Below are 15,070 nucleotides of genomic sequence, written 5' to 3' on the forward strand. Positions count from 1 at the left end.
GTAATACATTATCTATTCCACTTAGGGATGTGATTCTGTTATTAAGATATTTATAATGGTTAAACTTTCTCTGTCAGGTGAGCATAATGCATAAAGACACTAAATGACTAATTCACTCCCCTGTGAAAGACTAGACCTGCAACCACCTGTTTAAATCTGGAAGGTTTAAGCTGATTTCCTTTGTGAGCTGAGTCAAATTACAGAAGGAAAGAAAGAAGAGTTGAGGTGGGGAAGAGCACAGACAAGTTACACTGGGACAGTTTAAAGTCTCAAGTTGATGTGACTGCCAGCAAGTATAGTGTATATGATTGGTACTTTTTCCAAATATAGTGTATACATATTGGTACTTTTTCCATATATAGTGTATATGATTGGTACTTTTTCCCTCCAGCACAGAGAATGAATATTTGAGATTATCTCACCATTCAGACTCCTAATGCTCCTAAGAGTGAGAATTTTCTCTGGCAAATGATAATCATTCCTAGTCCCTGTATGGTCAAGCTTTTTACCTCTAGAACACCACATTATAGCAGAAAGCTTAAACTGGGATTCTTTGGTTTACTGACTGTATAACCAAGAGAGCCCCTTTCTTATCTTCATATCTGATCTTGTTTGGAGACTCTCCTCAGTGATTTCTAACTTTCCTGGAAAAAAATCCTGTAGCATGTACAGTTTTAATTATTTTGGATCAGACTGTTAAACCTGTATTATTTGTGGTTACTGGCACTCTGAGTTCAGCTCAGGCCACATCCAGGCACATATGAGCCTCTGAAGCAATCATCTGCTAACAGAAGATGGTTTCCCATCACTGAGAATTTATACCACACACACATCCAGCTCTGCATTCTCTTTGGCCAGTTGGAAGTGACCCAGTTGGGAAAGTCTTTAAGGAGCCAATATTTCAAGCTCCTCTAACTTCTTTTAGGGATATCATATTAGAAGTTATCATGGGAAGCTTCTTCCAGTAGACATGTGATTAGACACTACCTTTCTATAAAAAATAGAAGCTAACCAGATAGATCTGGAGACAGATAGTGGATAAGCAGTCAGTAGATTATTTTAATTAACAGTTTTGCCCTTTCCCTTTGGAGAACATGCTAAATTAAAGTGTGTTACTTCCAGGGCAGGCCAGAGTCTAGTGAGAAGCTCCTGAGTGTGAGTTGTGTCTGTGCTGAAGTGCAGACTCATTCATGTATCTGAGCTGCCTGGAAATACCCCTACTCCCAGGCAGCTCCTTCTGGGAGCTGAGGCTTTGTTTATTTTCCTGCTCTGAGTTCTGTGACAGGTCAACACCCTGCTAAGGTCAGTCTGCTGTTGAACAACCATTCCACAAGGTTCACATATATTGCTGCAGCATTCCTGTAAATCAACAGCTTAGCCACACGTTGGAATTTACTGGTACCAAATGAAATGAATAGGGAGAAAGGGGTGAATTACCAAAGGCTGAGGAAACCACAAGTTTAGCAAATCATCACAGTAAAAGGAGATGCAATTAGCCTTTGGAGATAGATTAATCTACTCTTTTGGACTAGACTCTGAGTACTGTTCCTTTGGAGACAAGTTGTACAGCACTGTAATTTGTAGTTCCTCAAGAAAGCGTTTAATCATGCTAGAGTTCTCCTCAAACACTCTGCCTATGCTTTTCTCCTTGACACAACTTTCTCATTCCTTGAGAAATATCAGAATTTAATTAAATACCAAAACATCTTTTTTAGGGAGTATATTTCAGTTTTCTACCAGACAAAGACTAATTTAGAAAAGTAGCAATGATCTCAGGTTTTGGAAAACCTCCTTTCCCCCCCCAAAAAAAAGATATCAGAATGTTAGTTTTGGCAACATCACAGAGAGCTCTTTAATGATGAATGGTATGAAATCTGCAGGCAAGTTTCTAGCTATCTTGACAGTTTGGGTGAGTCTGTTATCTCTATGAGGTGAAATGAATATATTTATGTCAGGAATAAAGGCTGAGATAAGCCAAATCTCAAGACTGTGATATGGTTATAATCAAGGCTGAAAATAAAAATGTAAGGAAAACACACATTTCTCTCTGTGATCTTGCTAGTTGTCAGTTTTATTTGGTCTATATCATAACTGTTATTCTCTCTCCTCCTGTATCTCATCCCTCTTCCCTAGAATGAGAAATTAAATACTAAGAGAATAATACAAAAGCACCAACTATGTGTTTTGTGTGTGTCTTTGCTGTATTTTAAAGAGCCATGCTATGCTACTTGGCTCTATCTTTACATGGATTTAGGGAATGCCTTCAAAATTATGTGTATGACCTGTATTCTTAACCCCTCTAAAATGTCATATTTAGATGTTTTTGCTGCTTTTTTGTGACTTGGATAATTTAATCTAAGCATGTTTGTTTTACTTTAAAGGAAGACAAATCATTCATTCAAATAAGTTCTTCCTTTTTTCAATATCTCAGGCCAGTAAACTAAAAAAAAAGTTATATGTATGTATATGTATAAAACCTTTCTTTTATCCCCATCTTATTTCAACCTTTAGTCTGAAGAGTGCCCCAATGAGTTATGTACACAGCTTTTTTGCAAGAAACAACACTAAAAAAGCAACAAACTGTCACCAGAATAAGCCTATGAGTACAGGATTTCCAATACAGCCCTTTGCATTTAACATCTCTGGATCAGATTCCTGGGCCAAATTCCCATCTGTTCTGCCAGGTACCACCTGTCAGCTGAGCCCCAAATTATTTGTGGTGTTGTTTTCAGTCACTGGAAAGTGACTTATGGTATCTTGGCCCACTAAGAAAGAGTTTTAAGGTGATTTTCTTTGTCTGGAATTGGCTGCAGTCTGAGGTGTTCACAAAGACATTTACCTTGCTTCAAGTGAAAAGTGAGAATTTTTACTGCTAAAATTCTGATCCCTAAAATCATTTTACAAAGACAGGGAGACTTTCTAGATGTCTTGCCAGGTTTGAAGCAGCAGAGATTACTGAAATAAATTGTTTGTTTTATTTTACTGGAAGCAGAGGTCCCTCCAGCTGGAGTCTCCTGTCTCTGACAACAGTCAATACAGGCATAAGAGCAATGCAAATAAATTATCCCTCCCTTGAGTATTTTCTCAGTATCTTCTGAATCTCAGGGGCTTCCTGAATCAGAGAAATGTGTATTTATTAAACACATATTTATAGAGCCTCAATAGATTTTTCATCTATTAAGTCAGAGGCTGCTCAATGACTCCAAAACCATCTTGCATTCACTGCCTGTTGTTTCAATGCTTTTTTCTCCAAGTGGTGAATTTTATGAATCTCTGCAAGAAGGGGATGGATGATCCATGTCATGACTTGGAGGGAAGTTCTTGGCTGAATATAGAAATCTGCCCATACACTCCAATCAGAAAAGCCACAGTTTTTCTTATATTCTCCTTGAAACAGAATATTTGAAAGAAACAATGGCAGGACACTTAAGATTATCCAACCTGAACCCCTGGATATGCACCTAATTACGTAAAGAAGCACCAGTTTTTAATTTTTATTCATATTCCTGCTTTCATAAAGAAATTGCTCAGAGTGCACCATTAATGAAGTACCATTTATATTGCCAAATATTTTTATGAAAAAATACAATCAGATGGTTAGAATATTATTTGATTTTTTGCTTGAAATATTCAAAATATTTAATTAGGCATATGAATATGCATAACTTTTAACAAAAACATCACTACATTGGTATGTTTATCAAGATTAAATATGGGCAACTGTAATACAGTGTTAGGAGATCTTCAGGAAGTGACTAACTTTTGATATACTAGAACATAGCCACCAGTCTGCAAGTTTCATGTTATTTTTACCTCATAAAAAGGTCCCTATGAAGGGACTGCATTATCCAGTTGATATGAAAAGCTGATGCCTTTTCATCTTATGTCCTGACAGCTAAGTTCTAATTTAATCTTCAGATTGTCAAGTGGTCTGGTCAATCCAATACTCTAAGGAATAAAATAACATAGAAATTTCTTCCAGAGGTTATTTAGACCCTTCACAAGACAGATTCTTCTCTATCTGTTTGTTTCTGTCTTTCTATTCATTTTCAAGATTTCTATGTATTTCAAGATTTCTATTCTCATGATAAAATCTGTTACTGACTTTGTCTACATTTAATATAAGAACACTTTGCATGTTGACTAGCTAATTCTATCATAATTTAAATGTGTTCCATCCTGTCATAACCTCTACCATTGGAAAGAATAGACATCATTCCTTTACATTTCTTTGAAAAGTTTTTAGTTAATTTTAAATTGTTGGCAATTTGTCTTTCAAATTCTGACTAAACAATCCCAAGTCTTTCCTGCTACATTCACTCTTTTGGACTCTGTCCCATGGCTCCACTGATAGTTTGAGATGTTATCTGAAACTTCATCCAGAGAAATTATGAATGAAAAATCACCAGATCCTAAGAATTGCCATCTAACTTCTTTAAACTAAAGAATGTCAGAAACATTGAAATCTTTCCTAAAATAAATTTCTATTTCTTTTGAACATTGAGGACTATTTCAATATTTTTGGATTCAAAATTTTTCTTATTGGCTTTGTTACCAAAAGCATTAAATTTTATGGACAAACCCAGGGGGTTAGAAATAAATATTTGTTTTCCATAGGATCGATTTGTTCTGTAAATCCATACAAATGTACCATTTAGACAAACTTTGGATCTTATTAAATGGCCTGCACTGATCCTGCTGCATTTGGAGATATTCAGTGTCCTCAGTAGGGAGAACTGAGATGTGGGAGGAAAGCATCTGCCATCAAATGTGCAGTCTTTAGACAACTATTATTTTAGAATGTAAAAGTCAACTAAGAACCTCCCATTAAACCTGAGCAATCATTGCAGTTCCCAGTGAGCACCAGCCTTATAGTGCACTCATTAACTGATGAGCATTAGGTCACTAAAAAAGAATTTTACATGCATACATGCTTAATTGCAGTTTATACAAGCCAAAAAAGCAACTCTGTTAGCTTTGGCATACAAAAAGCCCTTTTTTAATATTGCTTTCAACGAAGAAGATTCTAGCATGTAAAAATTATACACATCACTTCAGAAAACCATTATAAAAAGCCCCATGCTTGTGGGTTTTTTTTTCTTTTAATATTATTACTCATTTGCACAATGCCCTTTTATTAGCTATTTTTTGCAAGAATTTGTGGAAATGATTTCAATATACATTAACATTCAGTCAAGGATCTAATACAGTATAGTGTAGTCTGGAGCTCAACTGAGATAGGTAGCTTAAGCATAAAAAATATATTTATTAATGAAAAGAGCTGACATGAAATTTACCAATTTCCCATTGGTTATAGAAACATGAATTAAAGACCAAAGCATAACCATACACAATATGTTAACCTATGTTAACTGTTCCAGAAGAACAGCCATCTACAGTGAGGATTCATTTCTATTTGCATAGCTGAACATTCAAACAATTTATCTATGCATTATTTAATTTATATTTGGTCTGGAAAATATCTTTCATGACCTAGGGATTTTTATTACAAACAGAGATGGTAGTGCTGCTTGTACGATACAAAATACTAGAGGTGGGCTAACTCAAAAAATTGAATTGGCCCTCAGTTCAAATGATTAATTAATGATTCTGTGGACACAACAGCTTGAAGAAACTACCTCTCTTTCTGAACAAAATCTCTCTTAAACTTCTCATGAAAGCCTTCTTTCTACCACTTCACTTTAAAATCTTACTTCTATTATTACTTCTTACAATGCCCACTCTTCATCATTTTCATGCCTGATTCAAATATCCCATGGAAATTGTTGCCAAAAGTTATCTCCAAAGTTAAAATCTTACTGTGGTTCAAAGATGACTTTATAATTATTTGGGAAAGCCGTTACCACGCAGAGAAATATAAACAAGATTATTCATGAGAAAATCCCATGAACTCCAAGTAATAAGCCAACATCTGGCTACTGAGGTTTTTCCTTGGGTCAGGCTGTCTCACAGCTCTGGAGCTGCTCAATTTGGTGTTTTCTGCAGTGGCAGTGCTGCAGGTATATCTTTTAGAAATCTCTGGTTTATGTTCCCTCACTCCCTCATAGCTACCAAGAAAGTCACTGCTTGCATTCCTCTTTCCCTCAACATACAAAGCTTCTGTAAAAAACTTTTCCTTTGCATCCATTCAAAGATGTGAGTTCTGGTGTTGAGACATGCAGTAGGAAGTCTTGTGATAATCTGAGGCCCTAAGGGGAGTGAAGGCCTTTCAGAGGACTGCAGGAGAGAAATAGCCATATGGAGAAAAAAAAGACACCATAAATAAAATAAAAAAAACCCAAAACAGAAAAAAAACCAAAAAACAAACACACAAAAAACCCCACTTCACTTAAAAAGACAGTGAAAAAGTAAACCCAAAGTTTTAATGCAATATTAGGAAACATCTTTAAAACATTCATCCATTCATTCTCACTAACAAGAATAGTACAATAGGAAAAAAGTTAAGATCATTAAAACACATTTTGAAATAACTGTTTATTTAGAAGAAATCTATGATGAGAGTTTGGAGCAAGTCCTCACAAATGTTTTAGAAAATTATGCGTTTCTTTGGCTTATTCAAGTTTTAACATGGATTTTTTCTGGCATCACTAAAACCTTCACCCCAAAAAAGATCATTTATGCATCTATTCCTGTTCCTTTAAGATGAAATGGTAACTAGGTCAGCTTGCCAGGTCTTCATCCCAACACCATAAACAGAACCCAGCTGCATCTGAGTTCCAGCTTTGAAAAATGAGGATTAGGATTTCTCTGTTTAACTTCATCTTAAATTTCTACAAGATTATACTCTGGTTACAGTAAAACATCAGCTGTACAGCTTTCCCTTTCTTTGGTTATTGCCCCCTTAGGCATAACATTGAAATCAAAGGGAAGACAGCTGTACCAAAATAGAAAATTGTCAGAATTTATCTGGCATAAATTCATCCCTCAAGATTTCGTTATGAAGTGTTACTTCTTAAAAAAAACCAAAACACTAAGTACTTTCCAAAATCTTAAGAATTACAAGAATAGAAGCATAAATTATTTGGATCTGAATACAAAGAACAGAGTAAGCACTGGTTCTGAGCGCTAAACACAATCAGTATCATAACAGTGGTAGTATACCATAGACTAAAATAGTTTCATATAATGCATTCATTATAGGTAGATAAAAGTCTAACCACTAAATATGATGGAATTGGAGGATTCCCTGGGACATTGAACATTGTCTAAAAGGAGTTTATCACAGTTTAATTCCTTTTCCAGAAGTCAAAGTGGAAAACACACAGAAAATTTTAAATTCTGCATTCTAGTCCACAGTGAAACCAGCAGAATTCAGTATGCACTCACTGCATGACCAGTTTGCCACTACCAGGACTGTTAGGAAATGCTTCACAAGGGGTCCTGAGAAGATGGCAATCCTATGATGTGCAGACTGAAATAACTTTTTTTAAAATTAAACTAGCAAATTTTGTTTAACTAACAAAAGCAAAAGTCACTACCCGATCTTTATGATCTTATTTGCCTCATGACACAAATGTTCAGTACAACCATATTCCGTGGAAAGATGCATAGAAACTGTGCTAAAGATTTACAAACTTACAGGTCTCACTATGAAAAAAGTCCCAACAGAAATCTTTCTGACAAATAGAACTCCTAGCCACAGAAGTTAATACAGTTTTGATATTGGAGATATTTGCTTTTTGCAGTCTGGGAATTCATTCTGCCTTTCTCAGTCTGAACTAAGCATCTTTCTCATACTATACATAGATACTCTGCAAGGTGTTGGAGAGAAAATTCTATTCCCATCAAGGTATCCAGCAAAACTCCCATTACTTTCAGTAGAGTCAGCATATCACCTAGTTTATATTCGTCAGTTTGTGTTCTGTAGTCCTAGTGTTGCCAAGTTTCATGTTATTTGGAATTTTTCTTAAAACTCTAGGTCCCATGGCAATCTAAAATTCACCTTAACAAGAAAAGATCTTGGAGAGATAAACAAGAGAGTTCACTGATTAATTTCATCTTAAAGCAACAATTTAAAGTAGGGCAATGAGGCACCAGAATTCTCATAATTCAGTTAGAAGAATCTTTAACATCTATTCTGGAAACAAAAGTAACTGAGCAGCGAACAATCACAATTAAAGCAGTAGAAAAGGGCTGGTAAATAAAATCAAGTCACTCAACAGGTGAAATTATTCCAAATACTTTTGAACTATGGTCTTTTTCTGAGGTTTAAATGAAAAATACAATACTGTCTAAATATGAAAACTGCTTAATTTGTCTCTCATGTTCTTGTTTTTACTCCACATACTGAGAATAAAATTAGAGTGCATTGGGACATAATTACTTTTGCAATTCTGTAAATACATGTGTGTGTTCTCCAGCACTCCTGACTAAAGACTAGCACAAAAGAGCAAAAAAGGAAAATATGAAAATACTACACCAGCACTATCAATGAGCTATTTACCAGAATTTCCTCATCAGCTGAATTTAATACAACAAAGTGAAATATTTAGTGCACTTGCAGTTTAAGATTTTGTCTTACTGGTTTCAGGGTGGTGGTTTGATGCCTGTGGCCCCTCCAATCTCAATGGGATGTTCTACACAGCTGGACAGAACCATGGGAAGCTCAATGGCATCAAGTGGCATTACTTCAAAGGCCCCAGCTACTCCTTGCGCTCCACCACCATGATGATTCGGCCTTTGGACTTCTGAAGGAATTCCGCAGCGGATCCCGGGAGGAGCCAGGCTGGCACCGCCCTCAGCAGCAGCACTGGCACAGTCTGAAGGGAGGAGGTGAAGGGCTTCTGAAAGCAGCGCGTAGGGATGATGCAAAGTCGCTTCGCTGTCTCTCCATAACCTGCACACACTTCCCAACAGCCACCCCACACTCTGATTACTGCGGAGAGCTTGGTTTAGAAGGTGGCTGAAATTATTTTCCAAAGAACTGGATTTGGCTATTCTGCACAAACTTGGTGCTTGCCAGTGGATGCCTTTTTTTATTCCTTTTTTTTTAATTCAGCAACAGGATCAGAATTTGAAGAACTGGAACATATGAACCATGGTCTATTGAGTAGAATGTTATTCAGCAGTGAAATGACAACATTATACCCATGAAAAAGGATTTCAGAGACACTTATATTAAAACTTTTCTTAAAGCATCCAAGGTGACCACTCCAAATATTGTTTTTATTAATGAACTGAACTTGAATAGCGGATGGATTTATGTGAATCCCAGAGTCAAATTATTTGTGCAAATAAAATTTTTCATTAAATACTTTAAAGACAGGTTTCTAATAAACTGAGTCAAACATATGAATAATGATAAGAATAATAAGCATAAATTCCTCAGTTGCTCTGTAGAGGTAAATCAGATAATTGGCATAATCCCTAAGCTAGGATTTATAGTGTGATAACAAAAGTAGCTGTGTTTTTAGGTTTTTCCTTTCTATCATTAAAAGCAGTCTGAATGTCATGTAGAATAATTAATGGAAGGTTTAAAGAATGAGAAATATTATCCAAGAGAAAATGCAGGATTTTGCATGGAATTTTTCCATGAAAAAACATAGGAAGGCAAACTGCGAGAGTATAAAAAATTACATAAATGCATCGCTTAAGGCAATGGATTAATTTTGCAGTATCCTTGCATGTGCGCAATTTATCCTGAATTATTTTACTTTTTTATTACATTTTTGTGAATATCAGAAGCATGCCAGTTCTACACAGTGCTTAGGCTACAACTATAAGAAATACTCATCAGAACTGTATAAAAAATAAAGAATTGTGAACTTGTAAATATCATATATTTCCTGCAACAGTCATTTATTTTGTACAGGCAACCCTGAACCCATGCAAAGGGTAAAAAGCCTCAAAAGGATATAAATATTAAAGAACTTTAGATGACTGCTTACAGGTTGCTAACAAGTAATTTAGTTCTATTAAAATGTTGCAGAAGTGTGGGACTATTGGAAAAGATAAAAGTCTTCTAATAACAAGCAATAAAGTAATGGGTGGCCTATGAGGATACAGAGATAACTCTTTCCATTTACAGCCCTTTTGATTAAGTTATATGAATAATGTCCATTTGGGGAAGTAGTTCACAGTCATTCTACTTCTACTAGAAATTAAATGAAAAATTTTACCCTACTCCCACTGAAATCAAAAGTAATACTCTCATCAATTAAATTGAGACCAACATGGCACACAGAATCTGCACATGGTGAGGTGTTTGCTCATCTCTTTGTTGCTTGGTTCCATTTATTAAACTGTTCCTGAGATGAGGCACAACACTTATCTGATTTTTTAAAAAGAATAATGATAACTCTTTTTTCCCCTTACTTTTTTACCTTTTTTTTTTCCATTTAGCAGTTTATGTCTATGGAATAGAGAAAAAAATACTTGGACATTTTTAAACACCTCTTCCTGAAGATCACAAGGTTATACTACCGCTGAGGGCTATTGCAGCCCCTAAGGGTTCTCTGATTTTGTTACAATTTGATGTTTGTTTCATTTTAAGTGGGAAGAATTTTTTTTCTTGTGTAGTTGTATATATTTATATATATATTTGAAATAATCTTGACTAAGGGTTAATTTGAAGTTTTCTGCTGAATAAGTTACCAAACTACTCTTTACGTAGCACTTTCTTCACAGACATGTTTTGCCCCAGTTTCAGCAGGTTTTTCTAATGGTCTTCATTAATGTCCACAATATGCAGTCTATCTCCACTACATTCTCAAAAGATAGGGTTTTGCAGGTCTCCAAGTTAAGAATGCCATTTTTGCAGATCCTATTGCAAAAGGCCAAACACATTTAAAATTAAAAGCATGATATTTACTGTTTATTTATCTGGGTTTGAAAAAAAAAGTGGATTTGGTTTCCTATCCTTTATAATAAAATGTTTTAAAAAATTGTGGAATATGTGATTTTGCTTTGCTCCAAGTATAGCTTTCTGTGACAGGCTGATAACATTTTAAAAGCCACTATCTCTCCATGTAAGAAATAGTAATAAGCTTAGACAGACTGTAGGAAGGGAGGAACTCTAATTCAAGTTTATCCAGTAATTATTATTTCTAACTTTTCATGTCCCTACTCCAATATTTTTTATTGAATGTCCTTGATTAAAATAATGAGACTATATTTCTTATCTTTGGTTCAAATCATAAAACTCTCTATCAATCTTTAAAATACAAGATTTCTTTTATTCAACAGACAAAATTGAAATGTGATGTTTTCCTTGCTTTATGATGTGTTCTCCTATCAATCATTCAATCATGTGTGGCAGTGACAAATCTCCACTGATCTCTTACCCAGAAATTCCTTCTGCTCCATTTGTATGCCTTTTAACACTACAGTGATCAGGTTTAGCATCTCTTTGTCATGTAGAATAATTTATCCTCATTTTCTCAGGAATTTTTTCTTAATTGACTTGTTATGTTCCTTCAGGGAAACACAGCTTTTTAAATCAACACTAAAGGTGCAAGGAACTATAGACATAAAAGTACATTTTGCTCCCAAAGTTGGATGAGTATGTATTGGCATAACTTGAAGAGTTGCAATTCCTAAAAATTCTGTATTTGGAGTTGATTTCTATTAAAATCCTACTTGCCTTGACAAATAGTAAAAAAATAGTCATTGGTCAGTGGTAATAGTAACTTTACTATTTACTCCTCACAGATAATTTCCTGATTTATAAAACAAGAATACACAAAGTTTTGACAAAATAATAGATATGTTTTCCAAAGCATATTGATCCTTAATTTTTAATATCTTTTGAGGCTGGAAATGTTATTTAAATGCACACTTTCCTAAGTGCCCCAGCATCCAGTACTGACCTTTCAAGTAGGTAAATCATTTATAGTCATTTGTACAACTATGTCCCAAGATAAAGTTCCTTAAAAAATCCTTCCAGCTATAAAAACAACTTTCTTCTCTGCAGACTAGAAGCTCAAACCACAGCTCTGACCATGCCTCAAATAATCTCGTTTGGGATTGGCACAGTTTCCCCTTCTCCTCTGGGAAGAACAAAACTGAAATAGCAATCACAACAAGAGCTTAATTCTCTAGGTAGGATCAAGTGTAATTTACAACCAGACTGTGCTGCAGCTGTGCCAAAAAGCATTCCTACCTACCAGCTTTTACATGGGCTGGACAGCTTGAGGAGAGAGGCACTAACTCTGAATACAGCTTGCTGCTGCTCTCTGACTCTCAGCTGTGGTGTGCACACAGATACACACACAGACAAATCCATACATCCAGAGAAAACTTGACACAGACAATCAAAATGATCTTGCTTAAATTTTAACTAGAGGAGCTTTAATCTCTTAAGGTAAAAAAAACAAAACAAAACAAAAAAAACCAACAAAAAACCAGAACAACAAAACTAAAGAAGCAGCAATAGCAGGAAGGAGAAAGACAGGGGTATGGGACTGTAATGAAGAGAGGGACAAGACAGATAGAGAAGAGTTGAAAGGAAGGGATTACCTGTGAGACACAGCAGCTTCATATTTACTGTGCCATGACTATTACACAATGTGGGAGCTCCCTTGTCCTCTAGAAATGTCCAAATCCCCTCTGCCTGGCTCTTGCTCATGAGTAGAAATCTATGGGTATTATTTCTATTTATATGCTCTGAGTGGTTTGTTTGTTTGTCTGTGTGTTTTTATAATCTTTGTACAGGGACCAATTTAGTATGGATTTTTGAGAAGACATGCTGCTGATAGTTATGTCAAGTTAGCTGTGTAGCAAGTCCTGTAAAAATGAAAAAGTTCCTTTAGAGAATATTGCATTCTGCTGTGTGACTTTTAAGTACTGATGATGAAATAGTACCTATGCTCATCCAAAATCTGGGGAAATTAGAGACTTTCTTCTTCCACTAGATAAAATTTTTGATGCCCAGTACAGTTTTTGAGCCTGTGACTTCAATTAAAGAACATTAAAGAATGGATATATACTGTAAATATGACCCCCAAAAGATACATTAAAGTGCATCAAGGCCTAAACACCAGTCCTGTGTTTTGATAGAAATAATCCTGAGCCTTGAAGTGTTACCATAAATTTTCCTTCTCTTCTTACACTTCTCACCTTACTCCCACTTTAGTAGTTCCCTTATGACTCCTTTTAAACTGCTGGCAGTGTTTGCCTTTTGCTGTGTGGAAGCAGTCACAGGAGGCAAGCACCAAGTTTAACAGCTCTGCAGATGCATGTGTTCACACCACCACCTGTGGGGAGAGCAAAGTCATTCCCCACCAAACCACGGGTAAGGAACATTTCTTGACGCTTGTGGTTTGCTCTGCAAGATTGTGAAGTGAAAAATAAGGCACACAGAGGTCCTTCTTTACACCTAACAGGAAGCAGATGCTTTGCCAGGTCAGCCCTGAAAGGGACTCCAGAAGAGTAACTCATAGGCAGCTTCTCAGACACAGTAGAAATGGAGGGGAAAAAATCTCAATCAAGGTAAAAAAAAAAATGGAGAATCTTGATACACTAAAGTGGGCAAGAAAGAGTTGAGTAAGAAAAATGTATATCACAGAATAAGAAAACTAAGAGTGCAAAGGAATCATATTAGGAATCTGAAGGCAAGGTCAGCAAAAGAAGGCAGTCAGTCTGACAAAAAGAATATAGCAAAATGGCAAAGATGAAAGCACTGGATGAGAAAAACTGAAGAAGAATTCAGCAGAAGAATCTGTTAACACATTTATTAGAGCACAATTAGTATCCAATTAATTTTCCAAAGCCTAAAAGGAATATTATCACCCTTTTACTTTCTGCTTTTATTTATTATTTACAGTGTAATGGAGGTACACTGGTAAAATCTAAAGCAATACTAAAAAACAGTTCCTTCTTAGATGAATTGTTGCTAACACGCTGCTTGAAAAAACAGTTCATGCTTTTAGCATGAGACGCAAATCCACCAGTAGAACAATCAACTTTAGATAATATTTACTCTTCCACTAAAAGATGTGAATCACCATCCTTTTGCAACTCACTTATATTTAGAATCATTGTCTACTCTAAAGAAAACTACACATCTCTGATCTGATCTCACTCAGCTGCATCATCAAACCACTGACTTATTTTGAGTAATAGAGCAGAACTCCTGCATGTTTTTACTCCTCTTCCTTTGAAGGAAATTTTTTCTTTCATTTTTTCTTTTTTTTTTTTTAATTTAAACACTTCTTGTTTGGAGTTCATATTTCATCCACCAGAGATGCTTATTTAACCTCTTTGATAGCTTCACTCAGTGCTGTTTCTTCTGTAAAACCCTCAGGCAAAGTAGTCCTGAGTTAATGCAATGGTTCTTGTCGCCATCTTCTGCTCTGCCTTCACATGGGGTATCATACAGCCAGGAAACAACCCTTTCCTTTTTGAGGGGTTTCATTCAGCCTTTCCAGGAAATCTGGAACTCCTGGTAGCAACATCAGTGCAGATTCTGAGGCCCAAAAATGCTGGTCCTGGCTCCCACAAATCCCTGTGACAGCAGCTGTCCACTGGCCAGCCCCACCAGGGCTATCTGTACCTTCATCCAGGTAATGGGGGGGTTAGCAAGCTCCCCCCCTACATCCCTGTTTCCCTCCTACCTGTTTCTCTTGGATTACCTTTCTGTTCCAGAGCAGAGAGAAGCATGGCCCAGCAGCCACCACAACAGCTGTCCCCATGGGATGATGTCTCTGCACATTTACCAGCAGGCTGTGCAGGCTTCAAAGCAGCGCTTCTGGAATGACTTTAGAATGCCTGGTCACAAGACAAAGACGATGCAAATACATCTCAGCATCTTTTTTAAAGTACAATGGCACTAGCCAAAGGCTTTTCCACTAATTTTTTCTATTTATTAGATTAAGGAACCGGTGCTAGTTTTTGCTACAGGAGCAGACAGACAGTTTTCTAACCACATAGGTGAAGATGTGTCTTATATCCCTCAGTTTTAGCATGTAATGAATGTTTTGGCATTAGTTTGGAGTGTTCCGTTTTACCCAAAACAATGTGAAATGCAGAGATAGAAAATTTACATCTGTGACTGTGAATATGGGTTTATGAATGAAGATTTAGGCAGGAGCCAAAAGCTTCTCACAGCTTC

At 36.1% G+C, this 15,070-nt stretch overlaps 1 protein-coding gene across 1 annotated transcript in view; it reads left to right on the forward strand.

Moving 5' to 3' along the window:
* The window catches only part of ANGPT1 (angiopoietin 1), a 151,905-nt gene extending 142,107 nt beyond the window's left edge, over positions 1-9,798 (forward strand). The window contains exon 9 of the mRNA XM_071421377.1: positions 8,552-9,798. Within this exon, the coding sequence (XP_071277478.1) occupies positions 8,552-8,712 (161 nt within the window). The 3' untranslated portion in view covers positions 8,713-9,798. The remainder of the gene's footprint in view (positions 1-8,551) is intronic.
* The last annotated feature ends 5,272 nt before the right edge of the window (positions 9,799-15,070 follow it).

This window comes from Agelaius tricolor, unplaced genomic scaffold, assembly GCF_023055355.1.
Source record: "Agelaius tricolor isolate 1412-34295 unplaced genomic scaffold, bAgeTri1.0.p SCAF_2, whole genome shotgun sequence".
Classification (NCBI taxonomy): domain Eukaryota; kingdom Metazoa; phylum Chordata; class Aves; order Passeriformes; family Icteridae; genus Agelaius; species Agelaius tricolor.